Genomic DNA, 21,015 nt, shown 5'->3' with positions numbered 1-21,015 from the left:
CTGACTGTGGCTGTGTTTTTCGATTTGGAGAAAGCGTACGACAGCTGCTGGAGGACCGGTACCCTCCGTACTCTCTACATGTGGGGCTCCCATAGCCACATGCATCGTTTCCATCAGGAATTTGTAAAATACCGAGTTTTCAAGGTACGTGTGGGTTCTGCTTTGTTGGACACCTTTGTCCAGGAAAATGATGTGCCTAGGGGTTCTGTCCTGAGCATCTCCCTCTTTGCTATCGCCGTTACCCCTGGAACGGCCTGTCTCCCGCTGGGCCTCTCTGGCTCCCTTTTCGATGGCGATTTTGCCATCTGTTGCAGTTCTCTATGCACCTGTGTCCTTGAGCAGCGTCTTCAGGAGTGACTTGATTGTGTTTACTAACAGAGCATCAACAATGGATTTCGTTTTTCCACTGACAAAACTGTTTGTATGAATTTCTGGCAGTGCAGGTGGTTTTTATCACCATGTTTACATCTTGGGCCTGTTGCCCTTCTGTTCCTTTAAACTATAAAATTCCTGGGGCTCCTGCTCAATAGGGAACTCTTGGTCCTCCCATGTGTCGTACCTGGCAGCCCGCTGTATGGCCCCTCAGTGTTCTAAATGTCCTCAGTGATACTTCCTGGGGAGCAGATTGAATCACCCTCCTCCATTTGTACCAGTCCCTTGTTTGTTCAAAACTAGACTGTGGATGTTTCGTTTGTGCATCTGTATGTCTTTCCCTCTTATGCCATCTCAATACTATCCACTATCGTGGCATCTGTTCAGCCAGTAGTGCCTTTTGCACTAGCCCGGTTGAGAATCTGTATGCAGAATCTGCCAAACTACCACTGTCCTACCGCCATGACTTCCTCCTCAGCAGATATGCATGCCGTTTGTCTGCCATGCATGGCCACCCATCTTATGCCTCCTTCTGTGATGACTACTTTGATTGCCAGTATGGGGCACATCCGTCTTCTGTGTTACCTCTGCAGTTCGCTTTCGGCTCTTGCTCACTTCACACTACCTGGACCACTTTCCCAATAGGTGTGAACCTTTCACCACCTTGGCTTCATGCAGTGGCCCGCGTTCATCTTGACCTTCATTTGTTTCCAAAGAACACTACTCTAACTTCGCTTTATCGCCTTCACACGAAACTCTGCAATAGTACTTTTGTGAACACTGATGTCTCTCAGACTGACCATGTTGTCGAGTGTGGTTCGTCATTGACACTGACGCTTGTGGGTATGAGCTTCTGGAACACTGGCCAGTATTTATAGCGGAACTCATTGCCCTACATCAGCCCACGCTGTACATGCAGAGACACAGGCTTTACAATTGTCTTCTGCCCCCACTCCCTCTGCCCTTCAGAACCTCTGTATGCTGTACACCACCGATCCCTTAGTGCAACGGGTCCAGGAAATGTGGTAGTTGCTGGCTCTTGATGGAGCCACTGTGGTGTTTATGTGGGTTCCTGGTCACTTCGGCCTGATGGGAAACGAGACTGCTGATGCTGCTGCCAAGGCTGCAGTCCTCGTATCTCGGCCCGCTAGTTCTCACATTCCCTCCAATGAACTCTGTGTTGCCATCTGTCAGCAGGTGGTGTCCCTTCATGGGAACAAGCTCGGGGTTATTAAGCCTTTCCGAGCAGCTTTAACTACCTCCTCTCGGCCCTCTCGCCATGAGGAGATCATTTTAGCTAGGTTGCTTATTGGGCACTGTCGTCTTAGCCATAGTCATTTGTTAATTGGCGCTCTCTCACTACTTTGTACTCATTGCCCTCAGCCTTTGAGGGTCCACCATTCCCTAATGGAATGCACCTTTTTTTTTAACCACTTACGTTATTTGTGTTTGCCGTCTGAGTTATCAGCTGTTTTAATGAACGACGTGCGGGCTGTCGACACTGTTTTACTTTTTATCTGTCGACGCAATATGACGAAGTACATTTAATCTTTAGTTCAGGATCTCTGTTTGTGTATGGCATATTTTATAGACCTTTCTCCATGTCCCTGTTTTTAACTGTCTTCTCTTTCGTCGATTGGGACTAATGTGTAATTGTTTTTTAGCTCTTCTCTTTGTCTTCATGCCCTGGACATGGACGTGAATGACCCTAGTTGTTTTTGTGTCGTAAAACAAAACAAACAACAGATGGTTATAAGTTAGTTTGACTCTTGGGAGTGCATCGTGGAAATGCTGAAAATCAGGAACTGGCTTACACTTAAAGATAGACACCATGTATCCAACAAAAGCAATGTACAAAGTTTCCACAACCAATGTCAAGTAAAGTATATAATTGTATTCTTCATTCTCTTACAGAGTGCTCCAGAAGGGATCATGAAGACAAGATTAGCCTAATTATATAAGACACAGAGGCATTTAAACAGTTGTTCTGTATGTGATTGGAAAGTACACACATCCCAACATGGGGTGCCTTGCTATGTGCTCTCTGCGCTGGCCATTAAAATGACTTACTAGCTCGAGGCACCACTGGTATAGGCTAAAACGTTGCAACCAGTATTAATGCACTAGGATAATGAACTAGACCATATTCAGCACCACTGTACTCCCAACCATGCTGCACACGGCATCATTGTGCTACTCATTTCTAGTCTTGCCTTACAAGTCTATTTTGTTTGGCCTATTCCTTCTCTATGGTGCCAGAATGCCTTTGCAGGCATGTAACTCATAGTTGCAGAGCCACCTCTTGGACAAGTTTCCCCTTGGAATTTAATTGAATATGTCAACCTCAGCTCAGGTGAAATAAATGCTTTCATACCTAATTTCTACTTATTACTGAGTTGCAATCAGCTTCTCTGTTTTATCTTTTCAATTTCTAGCATCCTTTAGCTTTTCTACACCAATATATCAGTCTGTAGCATATGCAAGTATGTGTAATTTCTGCCAGGAAGTTTCTTAATCTGCCAGGAAGTTTCAGTTTGCATATAGAAGTTAGTTTAATTTGTAAATTACGTATCTAGTTTATATATATATATATATATATATATATATATATATATATATATAAAAGATGATGTGACTTACCAAACGAAAGTGCTGGCAGGTCGATAGACACACAAACAAACACAATCATACACACAAAATTCAGCAAATTGTTGCTTCATCAGCAAAGAGGGAAGGAGAGGGAAAGACGAAAGGATGTGGGTTTTAAGGGAGAGGGTAAGGAGTCATTACAATCCCAGGAGCGGAAAGACTTACTTCAGGGGGAAAAAAGGACCGGTATACACGCGCGCGCGCGCACACACACACACACACACACACACACACACACACACACACACACACACACACACACACACACACACATATCCATCCGCACATACACAGACACAAGCAGACATTCACTTTCCCTCTCCTTCCCTCTTTCCTGATGAAGCAACAATTTGTTGCGAAAGCCTGAATTTTGTGTGTATGATTGTGTTCGTGTCTATCGACCTGCCAGCACTTTCGTTTGGTAATATATATATCCCCCATTTTCTTTCTTTTCAAGCAGATCATGTGAGATGATTTGGTGAAATGTCAAAATTGGTAATACTGTGTGGCTAGATCCTGAAAGATGTGATACTTTAAAAACAGAATACTTAAATTTTGCTATTATTCTGAGATGGCTGGAAAGAGTGCGTCAGTAGCCTCAGCATTCCTGTAAAAGCATTATCCTCATAGTGACCGAAATTTATAAGCTTCTCAACGGTAGCGAAGAATCGACATGAGAAGTAAGTTATGTTTAAATTCAAATTATGGTAAATCCAGGATGGAATGTAACAATTCTCCAACAGTTTTAACACCATTATAACAATCCTACTACTGAGACCCTCTGGGAAATAGAACTTCCAGTCACAAAATTAATTATATATGATTTGTGTAATGACCTGACCTGTCCACAACTCGTGGTCTCACGGTCGCGTTCTCGCTTCCCGAGCACGGGGTCCCAGGTTCGTTTCCGGCAGGGTCAGAGATATTCTCCTGCCTCGAGATGACTGGGTTTTTGTGTTGTCCTTGTCATGTCGTCATCATCACCATTCGTGAAAGTAGCGAGTTTGGACTGAGCAAAGGTTGGGAACTTGTACGGGCACTGATAACCGCGCAGTTGAGCGCCTCACAAACCAATCATCATCATCATCATCATCTGACCTGACCTTCAATAAGAGATTAGGTAGTGGTGCTACTCTGCACCCCCCACCTCCCCACCCCCACACCCCCCACCCCATACCCCACCCTGCTCAGAGAAGATCCAGCCCCTCAGGTCTTGCCCCAGACCAGATTGCTATTGCAATTACTCTAATCTGTAAATACCAAATCAGCTACTATTTACTACTACTACTACTACTACTACTACTACTACTACTACTGCTACTGATACTATGTAAATCTATCTTTTAACCCTTGCTCAGAAGATCCGGTCTACGGCAGCTTGAATTACCTTTGGATCAGGCTCCCTCATGGCTCATTGTTTCAGGTACATGAGAGCCAGGCAGAGCTAAGTCAGTGATGTTAGGAACTGTGTCGTGCAAGGTAACGGTCACCCTACATCTATCTTCCTGATACTGTTCCTTATTCTGCAACAGTTGCTCTGCAGTGATTTTTCCCTTTTCCAGGTGTCATTAAGGAAGGTAAGGGTTTGTTTGGACAACATTTCTAGACGTTTTACTGCCCAATACAACTGTGGCTGCATTACACTGAACACAGTAACTTCATCTTAGTAGCTGGTAAATGATACATTGGGCCTGTAATTTCACACCGCAGGATGTTTCTCTGGGTATCTGTAATGCATCTGGCCTGCTAATTTCAAGCCATTCGGTTCTCACTAATGTGCAGGCCATGCCCATCAGATCTGGTCTCACTTATTTGCCCACAGGCTGGGCCTGTTTGTGTGTGGTGTAATGCAGCAGACTCGTGGTTATGGACCCGGGACTGCAGTGTTCCTCAGCAGGCCAGAGGCCATGGGCAATGGATTTCAGAACTTGCGACTGTCTAATCACAAATACATTATATAGTGCGACGTTTTATAGACATTTTATTTGTTCTAGTACATTTTGGTACCTCAAAAGTAGTTTATATGTTAGAAAGTGTAGACAATAATAATAAGAAAATTGTGTCAGTCACTTGATATTTGTACACCACGTATTAATATAACGAGGGCACACAAACATTCATGCAACCACTCGGACACAACTCTTGCACACATGACCACCGTCTCTGGCCATTGCATCTTCAGCCTGTGAATATCAGAAAAACAAACTACTGCTCATGCCTCCCCACCTCTCATCGGCAGCTGCTAGGCAATCAGCAAGAACTGGTGGCAGCACTGACTGCAAACTGAGGGGAATGATAGGAAGGAGAGAAACAGTATAATGAGAGAGTAGGGAAGTGCGCATGTACTCAGCTGCACCAGGCCGACGAAGATGCGTGGCACCTCAGTTAACAAATCATTTCATCTACTGAGACACAACAAGATTTTTCTAGGGCTATTTTCAAATTTCCCTGATTACCCTGACATGTTTGAAATTTCCTGATTTCCAGAACCTGTGGCAACCCTGGAAATGGCAATGTTGACTGTTGTGAACATGAAAAAGGTTTAGCTGCTTTTAAATGTTTCTTACTTTTTCCATGCAGAAATAAATGTGACAAATGCACATTCAGGCTGCAGTGGCAATATTTACACTGCACAGTACTAGGTTCCCCAGACACCTCTAACAACCAATCCTTTAACTGTTTATCACGTAACCACTCTTTTCTAAAATGTCTTACATACTGCTTGACATTCTTTTCAGACATCTTCAGTCTGTCGTAAAAACAAACAAAAAGTACAATAGACACTAGTTGTTAAACATACTGTAACTCAGTACAACACTGCAGCCTGTAACCTGGTATGCAACTCCCCAGTTATGATCGGTAGCAGTCGACAGCAACTGGGAGAATTCGTGCCCCAGTGATTTGAGATGTTTGTTGCCAACAGCACAGTGTACCATTAGCCGGTGTTGACTGCATTGTCGTCTTCTTTGTTGCTGAGCTGAGCTACCCATCACTGTCCACCTTTTGCTGCACTATATTCCTTGTGATTTTTGCGAAAATGAGTGATGCGCTTGCTGGCTCATCTGAGGCTATCTTCTACTCCATGTTGGAAAAGAAATCCGGTCATAAAGAGCTTATGGAAGCTCAGGACACAGCTTTCTGTTGCGCGCACTGGGTGCTTTCAATGCATGGAGGTGGAGTTTGTTATCCCCCTCTCCTCAATACCCATCACTCCATACAGCATAACCTGTTCGCTCTCCCGTCTGCCCATAAACCCCGCCCCAGAGATGACAAGTTACAATTTGCCAGAATTACTGTACCCTAATGTATTGTGCTCATTATCCAGAATTCGTGGCATTAACTCATAGAGCAAAGCATATTTGTGTTAGTGTGCTGCTGGTGCTAGAGGCACGTATCATATATTTAAAGCCATTTCGAATCCTGGTGGTGGATGATACTTCCGCAGCCAGTATTTGGCCAGCCAGGTGAGGAGAGATGTTAGTTTAAACTTCCTGATCCCCAGTTTTTACACCAATGTCCTGGATTAAATTCCAAACCTCTCCACAACCTCTCATGATGAGAGGACATGTGACACTGTCGATAGTGATTCGTCCGTCGCACGGGGATGTTAACCTCGGTGGCTCCCTTGATGCTTTTCGAGAGAATTACGCTGTGTGCCAGCACAGAGTTTCAACCTCGCACTCTTCAGCCATAGAAACACGTACACAACACCGCACAGTACCAGCACTCATCACAGCCATCCCCTGTGTACAAAAACACGCTCGACATTTCGTAACAGGCCAGAGGAAGCCAAAGGCAAACCACCTCCACTTAGACCCTTCCCAGGATGGCATTTCAGGATTCCTGCTTCTGCTCCCTATGCTCAGTTTGAGAGTATGGGACTCTTACTTACTATTGTATCTTTGCTTACGACAGAAATTAGGACCATTTGTCACTGCATTATATTTGCTTTGCTGAGTTTGCCAGTTGTCAGAGATGTTTGCTACTGTTAGCTAAAAAATAGCCATATACATTGCTCAATAGGAAGGAAATTTAAGGTGTTAATTTTAGTTCAGTTTTCGATTATATCCTACATGTATTCAATTTGAATGAACAAATCAGTAATACAGCCCACTTTTGCAACACATTGAGTGAAACTAGAGTTTTAGTGCAATATATCCTTGGCACTGTCTTGCAGGTGCATCAAGATTTGCATTCATAACAGTTTTATCTAAGAACTTTACTTTTTTTTTTTTTTTCAAAATTAAATGAAACCAGAAAAATCCGTCAAAAAAAAAAATAATAATAATAATAATAATAATAATAATATCTCTCAAAAAATATGTCAACTGTCAAAACTAAATCTTACTCGTCACACAACATGATACTCCATCAGATTTGATGGGAAATCCGTCATGTTGGCAATGCTGGCAATGAGTTGCACTATACACACCTAACAGTGGAAATACGTACTGCAGAAGTTCTGCCGCCCTCAATTTTTATTCGAGTACTATGTAGTGGCACTACACAGTATTTAAAAATAGATTTGACGTGCAAGTAAATGTTTTGGAAAGTGAAATGTAAAAGGAAAAATGGACTAACAGGAACTGTGCGAGTATTGGATTTGGCATACTTGAACAAGGTTAAGAAAAGTGGATTACATCTTTTCCTGAAAGATGATCTGTATTGGTGTGGTAAGGTAAGAGACAACCACTGATGTTGATTAATGATGCTAACAAATGGTTGTACCAGAGGACAAACAGTACTGATGTAACAGTAGGAAAAAATTCCTGAAGAGCAGGAGAAAGATGTTTTGGTGTTGCTTCAATTATGTATATCTTACAAGAGGTGCTAAGTGAAAAGGTATCTAAAAATGTGGACATTTCATCTAAAGGAAAATACTGGGAAGACTGTTGCTGAAGTTCAAAACAACATGTTGAGAAGAAATAACCATGTATCACCTACAATTGCTGAAGGAAGGCTAAGAAGCAGGAAACAATACTTTATTGATGCTTTCCCCAATCAGAAGACAAAGATTATGCTGTATGCAGTAATTGAAAATACTATATACATTTAAAAAAACTGTCTTTCCTTCAAGATGTGCACAAGAAATTTTGAACTTTTTTTGCTTTAGAAATATAACTAATATATTATTGTATTTCCTTTCACTAAATACATAAGAAATGTTACTCAGAGAGGAATTTATGGATCTTCATTTACAGATAAGTGAAAATAATCTTCTTCAGCTAGTCTGGAACTTAAAGATTATGTGCGGTATAACTGCATAAAGGTTTTTAGCTACTGTGATTATATTATGTAGCTTCAAAGAAGCGCATCACAATGGATAGCCACATCATGCTTCATACAGGGTGAGGCATAATATCGAGTGGCTTTAAAAAGCATGCGAATTGAGCTGCGTCGGAGAGAGGTGGAGGGGATAGTGTCAGTTACGTTTGGCACGAAATAGCATTTAGTCATAAATGAGCAGTGGACCACACAGCATCATGCACACACTGTGAAAGCATTTTATCAAAACGGCAGTTCATACAAGTTAGCATGTTGTGCATTCTGCAACCACATCAACGTTAATTGGAATTGGCCTGTGCAATTAAAAAGTGGGTTGAGAACTTTGAGGAGGTGGCGTCAATGAAAAAGAAGAAAACTGGGAGACCAAAAACTACGCAAACATCTGAAAACATCGAATGTGTAAGAGAAGCCCTTGTTACTCAGCTTGCCGACGCAGCACTGCACTTAGGGGTTTCAAACAGAACGGTAAGAAGAACTTTACACCAAGCTTTGCACTTTCACCCCTATAAAATCCAAATGGTTCAGGCCCTTAAGGAAACAGAATTACGTGAGCCGAAGCTGGTTCTGCTTAGAATTTTTGGACTGGAGAACTTTTTTACTCCACAGCTTGCACACTATGAAGTGTACACTGAAACGTTTTTCCAGCAGGACAGAGCAACCTCCCACATTGTTCAAGTAAGCATGAATATTGTCAGTCGTTTGTTTCCAAATCACATGATTTCCCGAAATGGTGATATTGCATGGCCCCCTCGTTCACTGGATCTCTCAACATGTGACTTTTTCTTGTGGGGTTATCTGAAAAGCCAAGTTTACCAAGATAATCCTTCTCAAACAATCGAAGATCTGAAAGAGTGGATGTGACAGGAAGTTGTTCAAATCCTACTGGCAATGCTGCGCAGTGTGAGGAGTCCCGTGAAGGTGTGGCTGGAGGAATGTGTGATGTCACCTTCCCGGAGTTATCTTAAAAAAGTAACTATTGTTTTACTATTGCAGAAAATGCTTTTTCATTTATTTTAAGCTTATGAAATAAAAAAAGTTAAATTGTTTTCACTTATCAGCATTTAAAAAATCGCTCTTTGTTATGCCTCACCCTGTATATGCCCTATTGCAAGCAGCATATCTGGACTTGATTTGTTGGTTCTCTTCATTTAGTTGAGGCATGAGGAAATCTCTGTGTAACGCCAATACCTCATTATGTTTTATCATTGTGGCATGTGTAAGGCAGAGTAATCTTAGTCATGGTTGCCTCACATGAACAGGGCTGGAGAAACTTGCAGTACTTTCTCAGTAATAGGACATATGCAAGTTACTGAACTGTTGGTTGTACAGACAGTCTGACATGATTTAATGTTTAATTTTTTACCAGTTCATTTTGTAAACAACATGCTGAATTGAATCCTCTTGACTATTCCAATACTTCATGCTGGAATAGGATTCAAAGTTGGATCTTTGCCTGTCATGGACAGTTTCTTATTAATCAAGCCATCTCTCCCCTCCAAAACTCCGAACTTTTCACTGTGCCCACCCTGATGGCTTAGTACCTTGGAGAAAGGAGACAGTTCAGCATATATTCTCTTGTTAATCTGATAAGTTTTAGATGTAATCAAAGTGTGTTATGGAAATACAAAACCAAACAAAAGTTGTAGACCAATTAATTATTCTTGCTTTCAGGCAAACCTTGTCATCACTGTTAGTGAACATAATCAAGAAACATTATCACCACCAGCCAAGTTTCAAACCTATGTGTTCTACGGAGATTCACTGTTTCATTTGGGACAGTATCGTAAAGCTGAAATGATGTATAAGAAAGCTTTACAGTTCAAAAAATCTCTCTTGAAATCAAAAGGCACAACAAAACTCCAGGACAATCAGAAGGAATTAATGCCTGATATTGGTAAGAAGAATATTTAATAATAATAATAATAATAATAATAGTAATAGTAATAATAGTTACAGTTATTGTAAATTATAGTTTTTTGTCGTATGTGTCGTGAACAGGTTTTAGTCTGTGGAATTTCAGAAAAATTTGTGGGTATATTACATTTACAGAAGTTTTGTTTTGATTTTAAGGTTAAAGGTAGGTTGTCATTAAAGTGTTGGTGAAGGTGAAGAGTCATTGTAAAGTCTGATTACTTTTTTCAAGTGACGCCATATGAGGTGTTTAACTCAAAGTGTGTGGAGGCTTTAGGTGTTTGTGTGATGTTTTGGCTTGTTTTTCATATCGTGACCTGGGCCTAGTAATTCAGAATTGACAGTGAGTGAGTGTTACTTACCACCACGCTAGAAGCAGTATCCATCTGTGCCGAGTTGTCTGCCAGGATAACAATATATAGTATAACATTTACATATTCACTTCTTTATAAATTTCAGTGTGGTTTCAGAGATGCCCAATCTACTGCTGGCCATTTTCTACTCCTGGAATCTGCAATCCATAACACCTAGACACACCGCCAACACATGATCACTCTGTTCTTTCACCTGCAAAAGGCATATGTTGCAATGTGTTGTTACCATAGTTTGTCATAAATGGGTTTGTTACCACAACACCTAGACACACTGCCAACACATGATCACTCTGTTCTTTCACCTACAAAAGGCATATGTTGCAATGTGTTGTTACCATAGTTTATCGTAAATGGGTTTGTTAGGGATGCCTTCTTACAGATTTTTTTTTTATTGTTTTGACTCTTAGATCCAAGGGGTAGAAACTGTAGTATTGAACACTTCAATGAGAAAAGGGTCCTACGGGAATCAGTTCTGAGTGCTACTCTATTTGTAAAAAAAAAAAAAAAAAAAATTGTATAATCACAGTGGGACCTGCTGTCTCAGAGATACTACACCCTGATGATTTCTTGTTATTTTAGAGTCCTCTTTCACTACATACTGTATAACATTAACCAGAGAGGGAGGGGGGGGGGGGAGAGAGAGAGAGAGAGAGAGAGAGAGAGAGAGAGAGAGAGAGAGAGAGGAGGGGGGGGGGGGGGGGGGGCAGGCACATGACAGGCCGCAGAATCATGGGTGTCATTTCTTACCAACAAAATCCTATGCCATAGATTTCAACAACTAGAGGTCTGTACATCATCACAGGGAACTTTCCTTAAAAGATGAACTGCCACAAGTAGTTGAACAATTCCACTTTTTAGCTATATTACTTGACAACAGATTAATATGATTACAAGAAAATGGGAACTTGGCACTCTCTGTTTCCTCAGCAAGAACAGCTGGCAAGCAGATCAGAATGATTTTATTAGGGTTTTAAGAAACATTAATGTTATCTGGTCTCAGCTAAGAATATGTCCCCTATGGCATAGGAGCATTGCCCATACTTCGTTACTCCATGCACCCTTGTGAAGTAAGAGTTGCAGCTGGTGCTTTTTGTGCAAGACCAGTCTACTGTCTCCATTCAGAAGCAAATGTTAGCACATTTACCCACGTTATGTAAATGAGTCTTTCAGGGCTGCCTGCTGATACCAGGGGGAAAATTATACAACCACAATTAACCAGAGATCCAAACACCTGTGTTAGCCTACCGTACTCTTCCCTGCCCCCTTCAGAGGGCCCACATCTCTTTTATGAGTATGTGCTTGGCTACCACGGGGCTGTAGCCTATGCAACAGTGCTTCCATTCTGTGCTGCAAGCATATACTCACACTGTCCCTTTCCGCCTCTGCCCCTCCATCACATGGTTTTCTTGGTGCAGGCCCTGCTTGCACCTGGTTATGATTCGGGACTTGAGTTTCCACTACCGGCATTTTCTACAACTTTTTATTAAATGAATGCATGGTCCCCATTGTTGGTTTGATGTGCCACCACTTTTAAAAATTCTCCAGAAGTGGAGATTGTGCAGGGAAGGTCACCCAATGTGATGTATGTCTATAAAACATCACACTATATAATGTATTTGTGGTTCACCTCCCACATAGGTGGCCCAGGTCAGGGCTAAAGACTGCAGTTCACGTGCGATCACTTCTGTCTGAACTGGAGTCCTTCCTTTCACCACTTCTCGTCGAGGTCCATTGATGTACACCTCCATGGTGTAGCTGTAGGCCAAATCTTTCCCTGGACCTTTCGCGTGGCGCTAAGGACTCAGTTAACCCTGCGGCTCTCTGCTGTCACTTCCTCACGGTTCTTGAAGTGTTCCGGGGCTCTGAAGTGGTTTATACCACCAGCTCGATATCTGATGGTAATGTTGGCTTTGCCTTTGTCCACAGAGGCCATATTGAACAGCATTCCTTGCCCGATTGCTGCGGTGTATTCACTGCAGAGCTGCTGACCATATCTCGTGCTCTTCAGTATATCCGTTCATGCCCCGAGGAATTGTTTCTTCTGTGTACTGACTCCTTTAGTGGCCTATAAGCTATTGACTAGTGCTACCCTTGCCATCCATTGGTGGCATCCACTCAAAGAGTCCATCTATGCCCAGGACTGGTCCCATCCTGTCGTTCAGTGGTGTTTGTGTGGACCACAGGACACGTTGGCATCCCAGGCAACAAACTTGCCGACAGGCTGGGCAAGCAGGCTATGCAGAAACCGCTTCTGGAGGTGGGAATCTCTGAACATGACCTGCGTTCTGACTTACGCCGCAGGGGTTTTTTGGCTTTTGGAGACGGAACAGCATAACAGTACGCACAACAAACTGCATATCATTAATGAGTCTACGAATGTGTGGAAGTCTTCCATGTGGACCTCTCGCAGTGAATCAGTTGTCCTCTGCTGGCTCCACATTGGCCACACTTGGGCAACCCACAGTTACCTCTTGCACCGTGAAGACCTGCCTCGGTGTCGGTGCGGCCCCCCGTTGACTGTGGCCCATATTCTGGTTCAATTTCCCACTTTGACTGCCCAGCAACGAAATAATGGGTTACCGGACTCGTTGGCACTCATTTTATCTGACAACGCCTCATTGGCTGATTTAGTTTTACGTTTTATTTATGAGAGTGGGTTTTATCATTTGATCTAAGTTTTAGCGCGTGTCCTTTGTCCCTCTGTGTCCTCCACCTTAGTGCTTTTATGGTGGAGGTTTTAATGTGTTGCAGACTGGCTGGCTTTTCCTTTTTATCCTCGTGGCCGGCCAGCCACTGTAATCTTTCTTGTTTTACTCTCTTCTGTTTCTAGCGTGTCTCTGTTGTTTTCTTGACCTCTTTTTCCTTTTAGTGTTCGTTGCCTTTCCTTCATTCTTGCAGTTTTACCTTTCTTTCGATTTTGTGTTATATCTCTCGTTTGTTTTATTCTCACATTTGTGGCATTGTTTTATTAGGAACAAGGGACTGATGACCTTGTATGAAGTTTGGTCCCTTCCTCCCTTTTTTAAACCAACCAACCAGCTAACAAACGGGTTAATAAGTGACTAGATGAAAGCCACAAGTTCGCTTCTCAGTTTGACATAGGACCAGAATTTTCTTGTGTTCTCAGACAGATCTTTTGCTGAGGTGTGACAGTGGTAGTTGTTGTACACTGCGTGCATAGATCTTTACAGAGACGCACGAATTTCTACTAACCACTGCTTGAAGTAATTTGTGCGTTTGCTTTTGAACCTAGAGTGCAACAGCCTCTGCTTCCTCAGCATCTGCCAGATTTCATTATTAAACTATAGTGGGTCTTTTCCATCCTTTGTCCACTTATACTGGGCACATAACTCTCCAGAGCACAGTTTACAATATGCTTAAACTTTGACCATAATTCCTTTACATCCATCTTAATGGATGCCAATTCACTGTCCAAGGGAGATGCTTATAACTGCTTATCTGCTCTATCTATCAGAAGCACTCTGCTAGCCTTCTTAACAGATTTATTAACTTTTGTAATCATAGGTGCTTTAAAGGCATCATGATCACTAAGCCCCGTTTCTATACTGACATTCCAGGTCTAAGATATTTCCATTGCCTGTCGGCTGCAGCTGCCGAGTTAGGTACTAAAAACAATTTTCAGAAAATGTGTTCAAAAGTATTTCGCGCAACTGTCTGGCTGTACCCCAGCAGTGAATCCATAGACATCCCAGTCTATACTAGGCAGGTTAAAGTTGTCTCCAGTTAGTACTGCATGATCTAGGTATTTATGCGCTATTGACTGTAGATTTTCTTTGAATGACTCTAGAACTGTCACAGCAGAATCGGGTAGCTGGCAAAAACATCCAACTATTAAATTGGTCACCTACACCTGTTATACACAACCAGGTGATTTCACTGTCACACTCAACTTTGACCTCACTGGAGACAATATTTTTGTCAACTGCACACATTTGCAGCTTCCCAAAGCACCCGATCTACCATCTCCTTTTTCCTAATGTGGAAATCCATCTCCCGCTCTAGTGGCCCAGATCATGGCTTACAATCGCAATCCATGTTTGGCCCCTCCTTCTGAACTCTAGTTGTTTCCTCTTCCACCTCTCCTCCGGGTCTACTCACGTACATCTCCATGGTGCGTCCCTTGGCCACAGCTTTGTCTTCACCAATGACAAGGTCCAAGAGACTCGGTTCATCCTGAGTCCCTCTGCTACGAACTCTTCTGCATCCTTGGTGCATCACAGGATTCAGAAATAGTCTGCACTGATGGCTTGATGGTTGCTGGTCACGTAGGCTTTGTTTATACTTACGGGTGACATGTTGGACTGGACTCCTTGCACTGCAGAGTGTTTTCATTGCAGAGTTGGTAACCATCTCTTGTGCTTTTGAACATATCCATTCCTGCACTGGTAGGTTCTCTCTCTTCGGCATTGACTCCTTCAGCAGTTTTCAAGCTCTTGACCAGTGTTACCCTAGCCATCCCTTGGTTGTGGCTATCCAGGATTCCCTGTGTGTCCTCCAAAAATGTGGATGCTCAGTGACCTTTGTCTGGACCCCTGGTCACATTGGGATCCCAGGGAAAGAACTCGTTGATACTCTGTCAAAACTGGCTACCAGTAATACAATTCTTTATTTCAGTATTCTGGAAACAGATCTCCAATCAGTATTACACCGTTTAGGAATCTGGAATAGGGAATGGCTCACTCCGACTTCTTAAAAGTAGCTACAGATGATAAAGGAGACTACAAATCTATGGAGGTCCTCCATGCGGGCCTCTCGCAAGAACTCTACTGTCCTTTGTCGGCTCCACATCACCTGTACTTGGCTGAGTGGTTGTCATCTCCTCCATTGGGAGGACCAATGCCACTGGCATTGTGGTTCCTGTTTGGGAGAGGTCGATATTTTGATAAACTGTCACAACTGAGCCACCCTGTGGCTACTCCTGGTGTTAGGAGACAGTGCCTCAGTGGCTGGTATTGTTTTACATTTTATTTGTGGAAGGGGCTTTTATCACGGTCTTTAAGAGAAGGCCGCTCAACCTTGTTAGCCCATTGAGGGGTTGGGAGAATACTCTGTTGTCTCCTCGGCCCAGACTGGGCTACAGCTGTCCGCCCTCACCCTACCTGCTCTTTTTGCTCTTTTGCATGGTCTGTTCAGCCTGTTCCTCTTTTGCCTGTTTGTGCTTCTGTTGCCCTTGTCTTTCCTAGGCAGTTTCTGAGTGGAGTACCTTTGGTAAGTGGTGAGGTGGTTAGGGATGTGTGTCCCCTCATTGCACTCTGCTTTCAGGGGCTTATGACTGCTTCCTAGAGAGGCATCTCGCCTGCCTTTCTTCCTATGTCTCCTTTTCTTCTTTTTTGTCCTTTATCTAGTCTTAGTTGAGTTGTGATATACCTCGAGGTTTTCTTCCCTTGGGTTTTACGTAATAGGCTATCTCTGATCTACAATCATGTAGACCTGTCTGTTCAAGGAAACGGGTACTGATGACCTAGTAGTTGGTCCTTTTAATCATCCAACTAACCAACCCTCCGTGTCCACCACTAGGCATGCTTTGGGAGGACTATTGGTGAAAAAGTGACTCATTGTAGAAGGGCTGATATTAGTATTTTGAGTGTACAGAATAAATATATGCGGTTAATAACTATTTTCTTTTGCCCATAGAAGAAGCTAGTAGTTCAAGAAGTGACACTGAGAGACATTATTAAGAATTACTGTAGAGTTGTTATGCTACTAGTGTCTAATAACTGAGTGTGTAAAATTCATATTGTGATTGGGTTTTTTGGTGCAGAATACCACAGTTAGTTTTGACAGCTGGCGATAAACTTTTTTTATTTTTAAATAAAGTACTGGCTAGTAAATTTCGAGTAAGTGATTCAGCGATGGTGTTCTGTCCAGTAGTTCCCCAACAGTGTGCCACGTTACAAATCAGTTACAAAAATATTGAACGTCATCAAGGTTTTTATATATACACTCACTCACCAACCATTGGTGGGAGATCACTTACATAACAGATATTACAGTTTGCAAGCTTTCGAAGCCAGTGGTTGCTCATTCTGACAGAAGGGTTGAAGGGAAAAATAGAGGGGTGATGAAAAAGAACTGATGAGGTTTAGGAAAAGGGGTAGAGTTTGGAAAAGTCACCCCGAACTCTGTCAGGGTAGACTTACCCCTCTACATTTCTTTTCAAACCTTCATCCAGAAGGAGGAGCCACTAGCTTCAGTAGCTTGCAAACTGTAATACCTTTTATCTTTGTGTTCTTCTGCTCCTGCTTCAGGAGTAGATTTTATGTATATACATGTATATATATATATATGTATAAAACTTTTAACTGCAGCTTTATTTCTTGCAGATATAAAGTACCAGATGCATCTTTGTCACGTTAATCTGAAACAAAATCACCAAGCAATAGGTGTTTTGCAGAGTATACCTGGTAAACAACGAAATGCAAAAATCAACATGGCTTTGGCAAAACTGTATCAGCAAGGAGGAATGGAGCGTTCTGCCATAACAGCTTACAAGGAAGTTCTTAGGGTAAGCATGTTAGTAGTAAGGAAGTAAGTGTGAATGGGTCCTTCTGTCACAATTCCATATTTGATTTACTGGTATGTTCAGCTCCCTCTAGCAATGCAAATATTACTTAAATATATCTGAATGATGTTTTTTTTCCTTTGTTGTTGGATTTTAAAAAATCCACTAACAATCACTATATCTTCCTTGATTTTTAATTGCCATTTGACACTGTGTCACATTGTTAGCTTATTGAGACTCAGTTATAAGGAATATCTTTTCAAAAATAAAATTGACAGTGTAGGAAAAGACAGATTGTTACTTACTGTAAAAAAGACACCTCAAATTGCAGACAGCACAGTTAAAAGACACATAAATTAAGCTTCCACCATGTGTGCGTGAGATGTGCTTGCTTGCATTTGTGAATGGTGTGTGTTTCTCTTTTACTGATGAAGGCTGTGGCCAAAAGCTTTATGTGCCTGCCTGAAACTTGGTGTGTCTTATTTACAGTAAGTATCACTCTGTCTTTTCTTACCTTGTTGATATTCCTACCTGGAGTTTCCATTATTCGATTCAAAAATAAGTGGCTGCACGATTCTGGTAGAACACAGTATGTTACTTCAAGTGGCAAATGTTTGAAAGTAATTGTTGTGGGTGAACTTAGGATATAATTTTATAGCAAGGACACAACACTTTTGGGAATAGTGATCTTCTTTCTTTAACATCTGAAAGATGACTCACAGCAACAACAGAAACTTCAAAGAGTAATAACATGGGAAACAAAATAAACTCATAAGAAAAAAGAAATTCACAACACAGAGCCAAGCACTACCATAGGAGAGGAGAGGAAACACAATTCTGATTTATTTACTTTAACACTTCCACTCAAATCAGACTGTGGTCCACTGAACAACTATTAAATAAAAAATAAGAGGTCAAAACACATTAGTTATGAAGTCCTATCTTGGTACACCTTGCTTTAAATTTGTTTGATTTTAAAGGCTTTGTAAACATGTCACCTAGTTGATTTTCAGAACACACACATTCTACATTGATATCCCCATTTCGATACAGTTCACGCACAAAATAATACCGTATTTCAATCTGCTTAGAACGTTTGTGGAACTCTGCGTGTTTCACTAATTTAATGGCACTTGCATTGTCAATGAACAATACGGGCATGTTACTTTTTCCACTGAGCCCCAAAAGCAGTCTGTTGAGCCATACTAACTCCTTGGCTTCTTCACTTGCAGCAACGAACTCCGCTTCAGTGGTGGATAGTGCAACTGATTTCTGCAGTTGAAATGTCCACAATAGAGCTGTATCACCAATCATCGAAACAAAACCATTTGTGGATCATCTTGTTTTAGTGTTGCCAGCAAAGTCAGCATCAGCATAGGCAGAAAGTTTACCGCCAGATGAAGCATAGAAGAGACCTAAGTCTGAAGTGCCACAAAGATATTTGAAAATATGTTTTACAGCATTCCAATCAGAAGAAGTGGGTTTAGCCATAGATCGAGCAACTTTGAACCAGCATAAGCAAGATCTGGATGAGCAGAGCATGCCAGGTACATTAATGATTCCACAGCTGAACAATAAGGAATGTTGTTGTCAAGATTATTGCTATATTCACTATCTAATTGTTCATTATCACATGGAGTTTTTAATGGTTTTGAATCAGCCATGTTAAAACAATGTAGAATCTTCTCTGTGTATGCTCGCTGTGAAATAAACAAGCCAGACTCTCATTGCTCTATTTGCATACCTAAAAATGAGTCTAAGGATCCCACTGTTGTTTTGAATTCAGACCTTAACCTATCTAAAAATGAAATCGCCGCACTTTCAGTTGTTCCTGCTGTAAGTCCCTCATCGACATAAATAACAATCAGCAATTTTTCTGTTTTGATTTGTCGAATGTAAATTGTAAGAACCTGCTGTTGAAATAATAAAGCCATTTTTTATGAATGAATGAAACTTATTAGTCCAGCAACGGGTGATTGCTTAAGTCCATACAATGATTTCAAGTCGACAAACACAACCTCACCCTTCATAGATACCTTCTGGTTGAACCATGTATATTTCTGTATCCAAGTCACCATATAAAAATGCAGTTCTATTGTCAAACTGAGCACGTTTCAAATTTTCTTAAGCTGCAATCACTATTATAGCATGAATAGCATCATAATGAGCAACTGGACTAAATGTTTCATCATAATCAAGTCTGGCATGTTGAAACATATTGCGCACAACCAAGCGAGCACGGTATCCATCAGTCAGCTTTTTCTGGCTTATATTTTATATGAATTACCCATTTATTATTGATAACATGTTTTCCTTTAGGCGATTCTACCAAGTCCAAGGTATCATTTTCTTCAAACGCCTTCATTTCTCCTTTCATCACATAAACCATTCATTGGAATTACTACTTTCCATAGCTTCGTTGAAGTTTGTTGGTGCAAGCTCTTCATGGATTGTTTTCGTCAGGTAAAATAATGCATGTGCTTCTTGAGAGTGGTGAGGCTGGTATCCTAATTTGTAGTCACTAAATTTTACTGGAGGACATATTTCACGAACTCGTGGATTTGGTAACTCATTCAAATATTCTTGGTCACTAGTTTCAATCTGATCAACAGTAGATTCACTTTTCTCTCCTGTTTCTTCAGGCACGGAATTAAATTCCAATTCAATCGAATTTCCAGTTGTACGTAGCTTTTCTGGTTGAAAATCAACATTGCGTGATTTCATCATACGATGTTTTGATGGAATCCACACTCTGGAACCATCTTTGCCATTCACATAGCCATTGAAATGACCAGGTATAGCCTTTTCATTGAACTTGGAATGAAATTTCTTTGGCAATTAAACATAGTATTTTGATCCAAAAATTCGTAGGTAGTAAAACTGTTAAACACTTTGCCAGTCCACAGTTCGAAAGGTGTTTTACCTTCAGCACTTGGCTTCCCGCTACATTTGAGTAGAAAAATGCCTGTGTCACATGCATGAGCTCAAAACGAGTTAGGTGACTTGCTAGACTTTAACATTGAGCTAGCTATTTCAACTATATGTTGATTTGCTTGTTCGGCAACATCATTTTGCTCAGTAGTGTCTGGACATATAAGACGAAACTCAATATCACAGTCTCGTAGAACAGCAGCTACTATGTTACAGTTAAACTCTCCTCCACCACCAAACCGAAATACTTTTACCTTATGACCAATAGCATTAGACTCCTTCAAAAATGTTTTCAAATTGTTAGCCACTTCAGATTTATTTCACATGAAATATATCCAAACGAAATGATAAAATTCATCTTCAAAAATCACATAGTAATGAGAACCATTTATTGAGTCAGTAGACATGGCTCCATTAATGTCTGCATTGATCAACTCACTGACAGTTTGTGAACGATTTCTGTGATGACTAAATGGTTTACAGTGGGATTTGCTAAGAACACATCCATCACAAAATGATGTGGTATCAGGGCGCTTAACTGATATACGAAAACAAGAGAGCACATCTCGTACGTGATGTTTATCTTGATGACCAAGTCTCTCATGCCAACATTGTAGTTGTTCTTTTGAAGTTGCTAAGTTAATCATTACTTGTAAATCTGGAGGACAAACTCGCATGTTCATAATATAAACTGAATCAACTAGTCTTCCTGTTGTGACTATTTCACTACATCGCAGAATGATAACACCTTTGCTATCATAAGTCATATTATATCCACGTGTGTAGCTTGATGCACAAAGAAAGGTTGATATCTGAAATCGGGTACATACCAGACATTTTCAAGGACAGCAGGTGACCACCTTTTGTTTATGAATATTTCAATATGAATACTGCCAGCCCTATGTGCAAAAATAACTTCTTTGCCAAATGTCTGCACACATTGTGGAATCTGAAACTTTTCGAATGTAG

The 21,015-nt window shown here is 41.3% G+C and overlaps 1 protein-coding gene across 1 annotated transcript in view; it reads left to right on the top strand.

The window, feature by feature from the left end:
• The window catches only part of LOC126418733 (anaphase-promoting complex subunit 7), a 153,516-nt gene that overhangs the window by 5,226 nt on the left and 127,275 nt on the right, over window positions 1-21,015 (top strand). The window contains exons 2-3 of the mRNA XM_050085647.1: window positions 9,979-10,201; window positions 16,937-17,118. Of these exons, the coding sequence (XP_049941604.1) occupies window positions 9,979-10,201; window positions 16,937-17,118 (405 nt within the window). The remainder of the gene's footprint in view (window positions 1-9,978; window positions 10,202-16,936; window positions 17,119-21,015) is intronic.

The sequence above is a fragment of the Schistocerca serialis genome, chromosome 9 (assembly GCF_023864345.2).
Source record: "Schistocerca serialis cubense isolate TAMUIC-IGC-003099 chromosome 9, iqSchSeri2.2, whole genome shotgun sequence".
NCBI classification, from domain to species: domain Eukaryota; kingdom Metazoa; phylum Arthropoda; class Insecta; order Orthoptera; family Acrididae; genus Schistocerca; species Schistocerca serialis.
The sequence above is the reverse complement of the archived record's forward strand: the minus strand, read 5'-3'. Positions and strand labels throughout refer to the sequence as shown.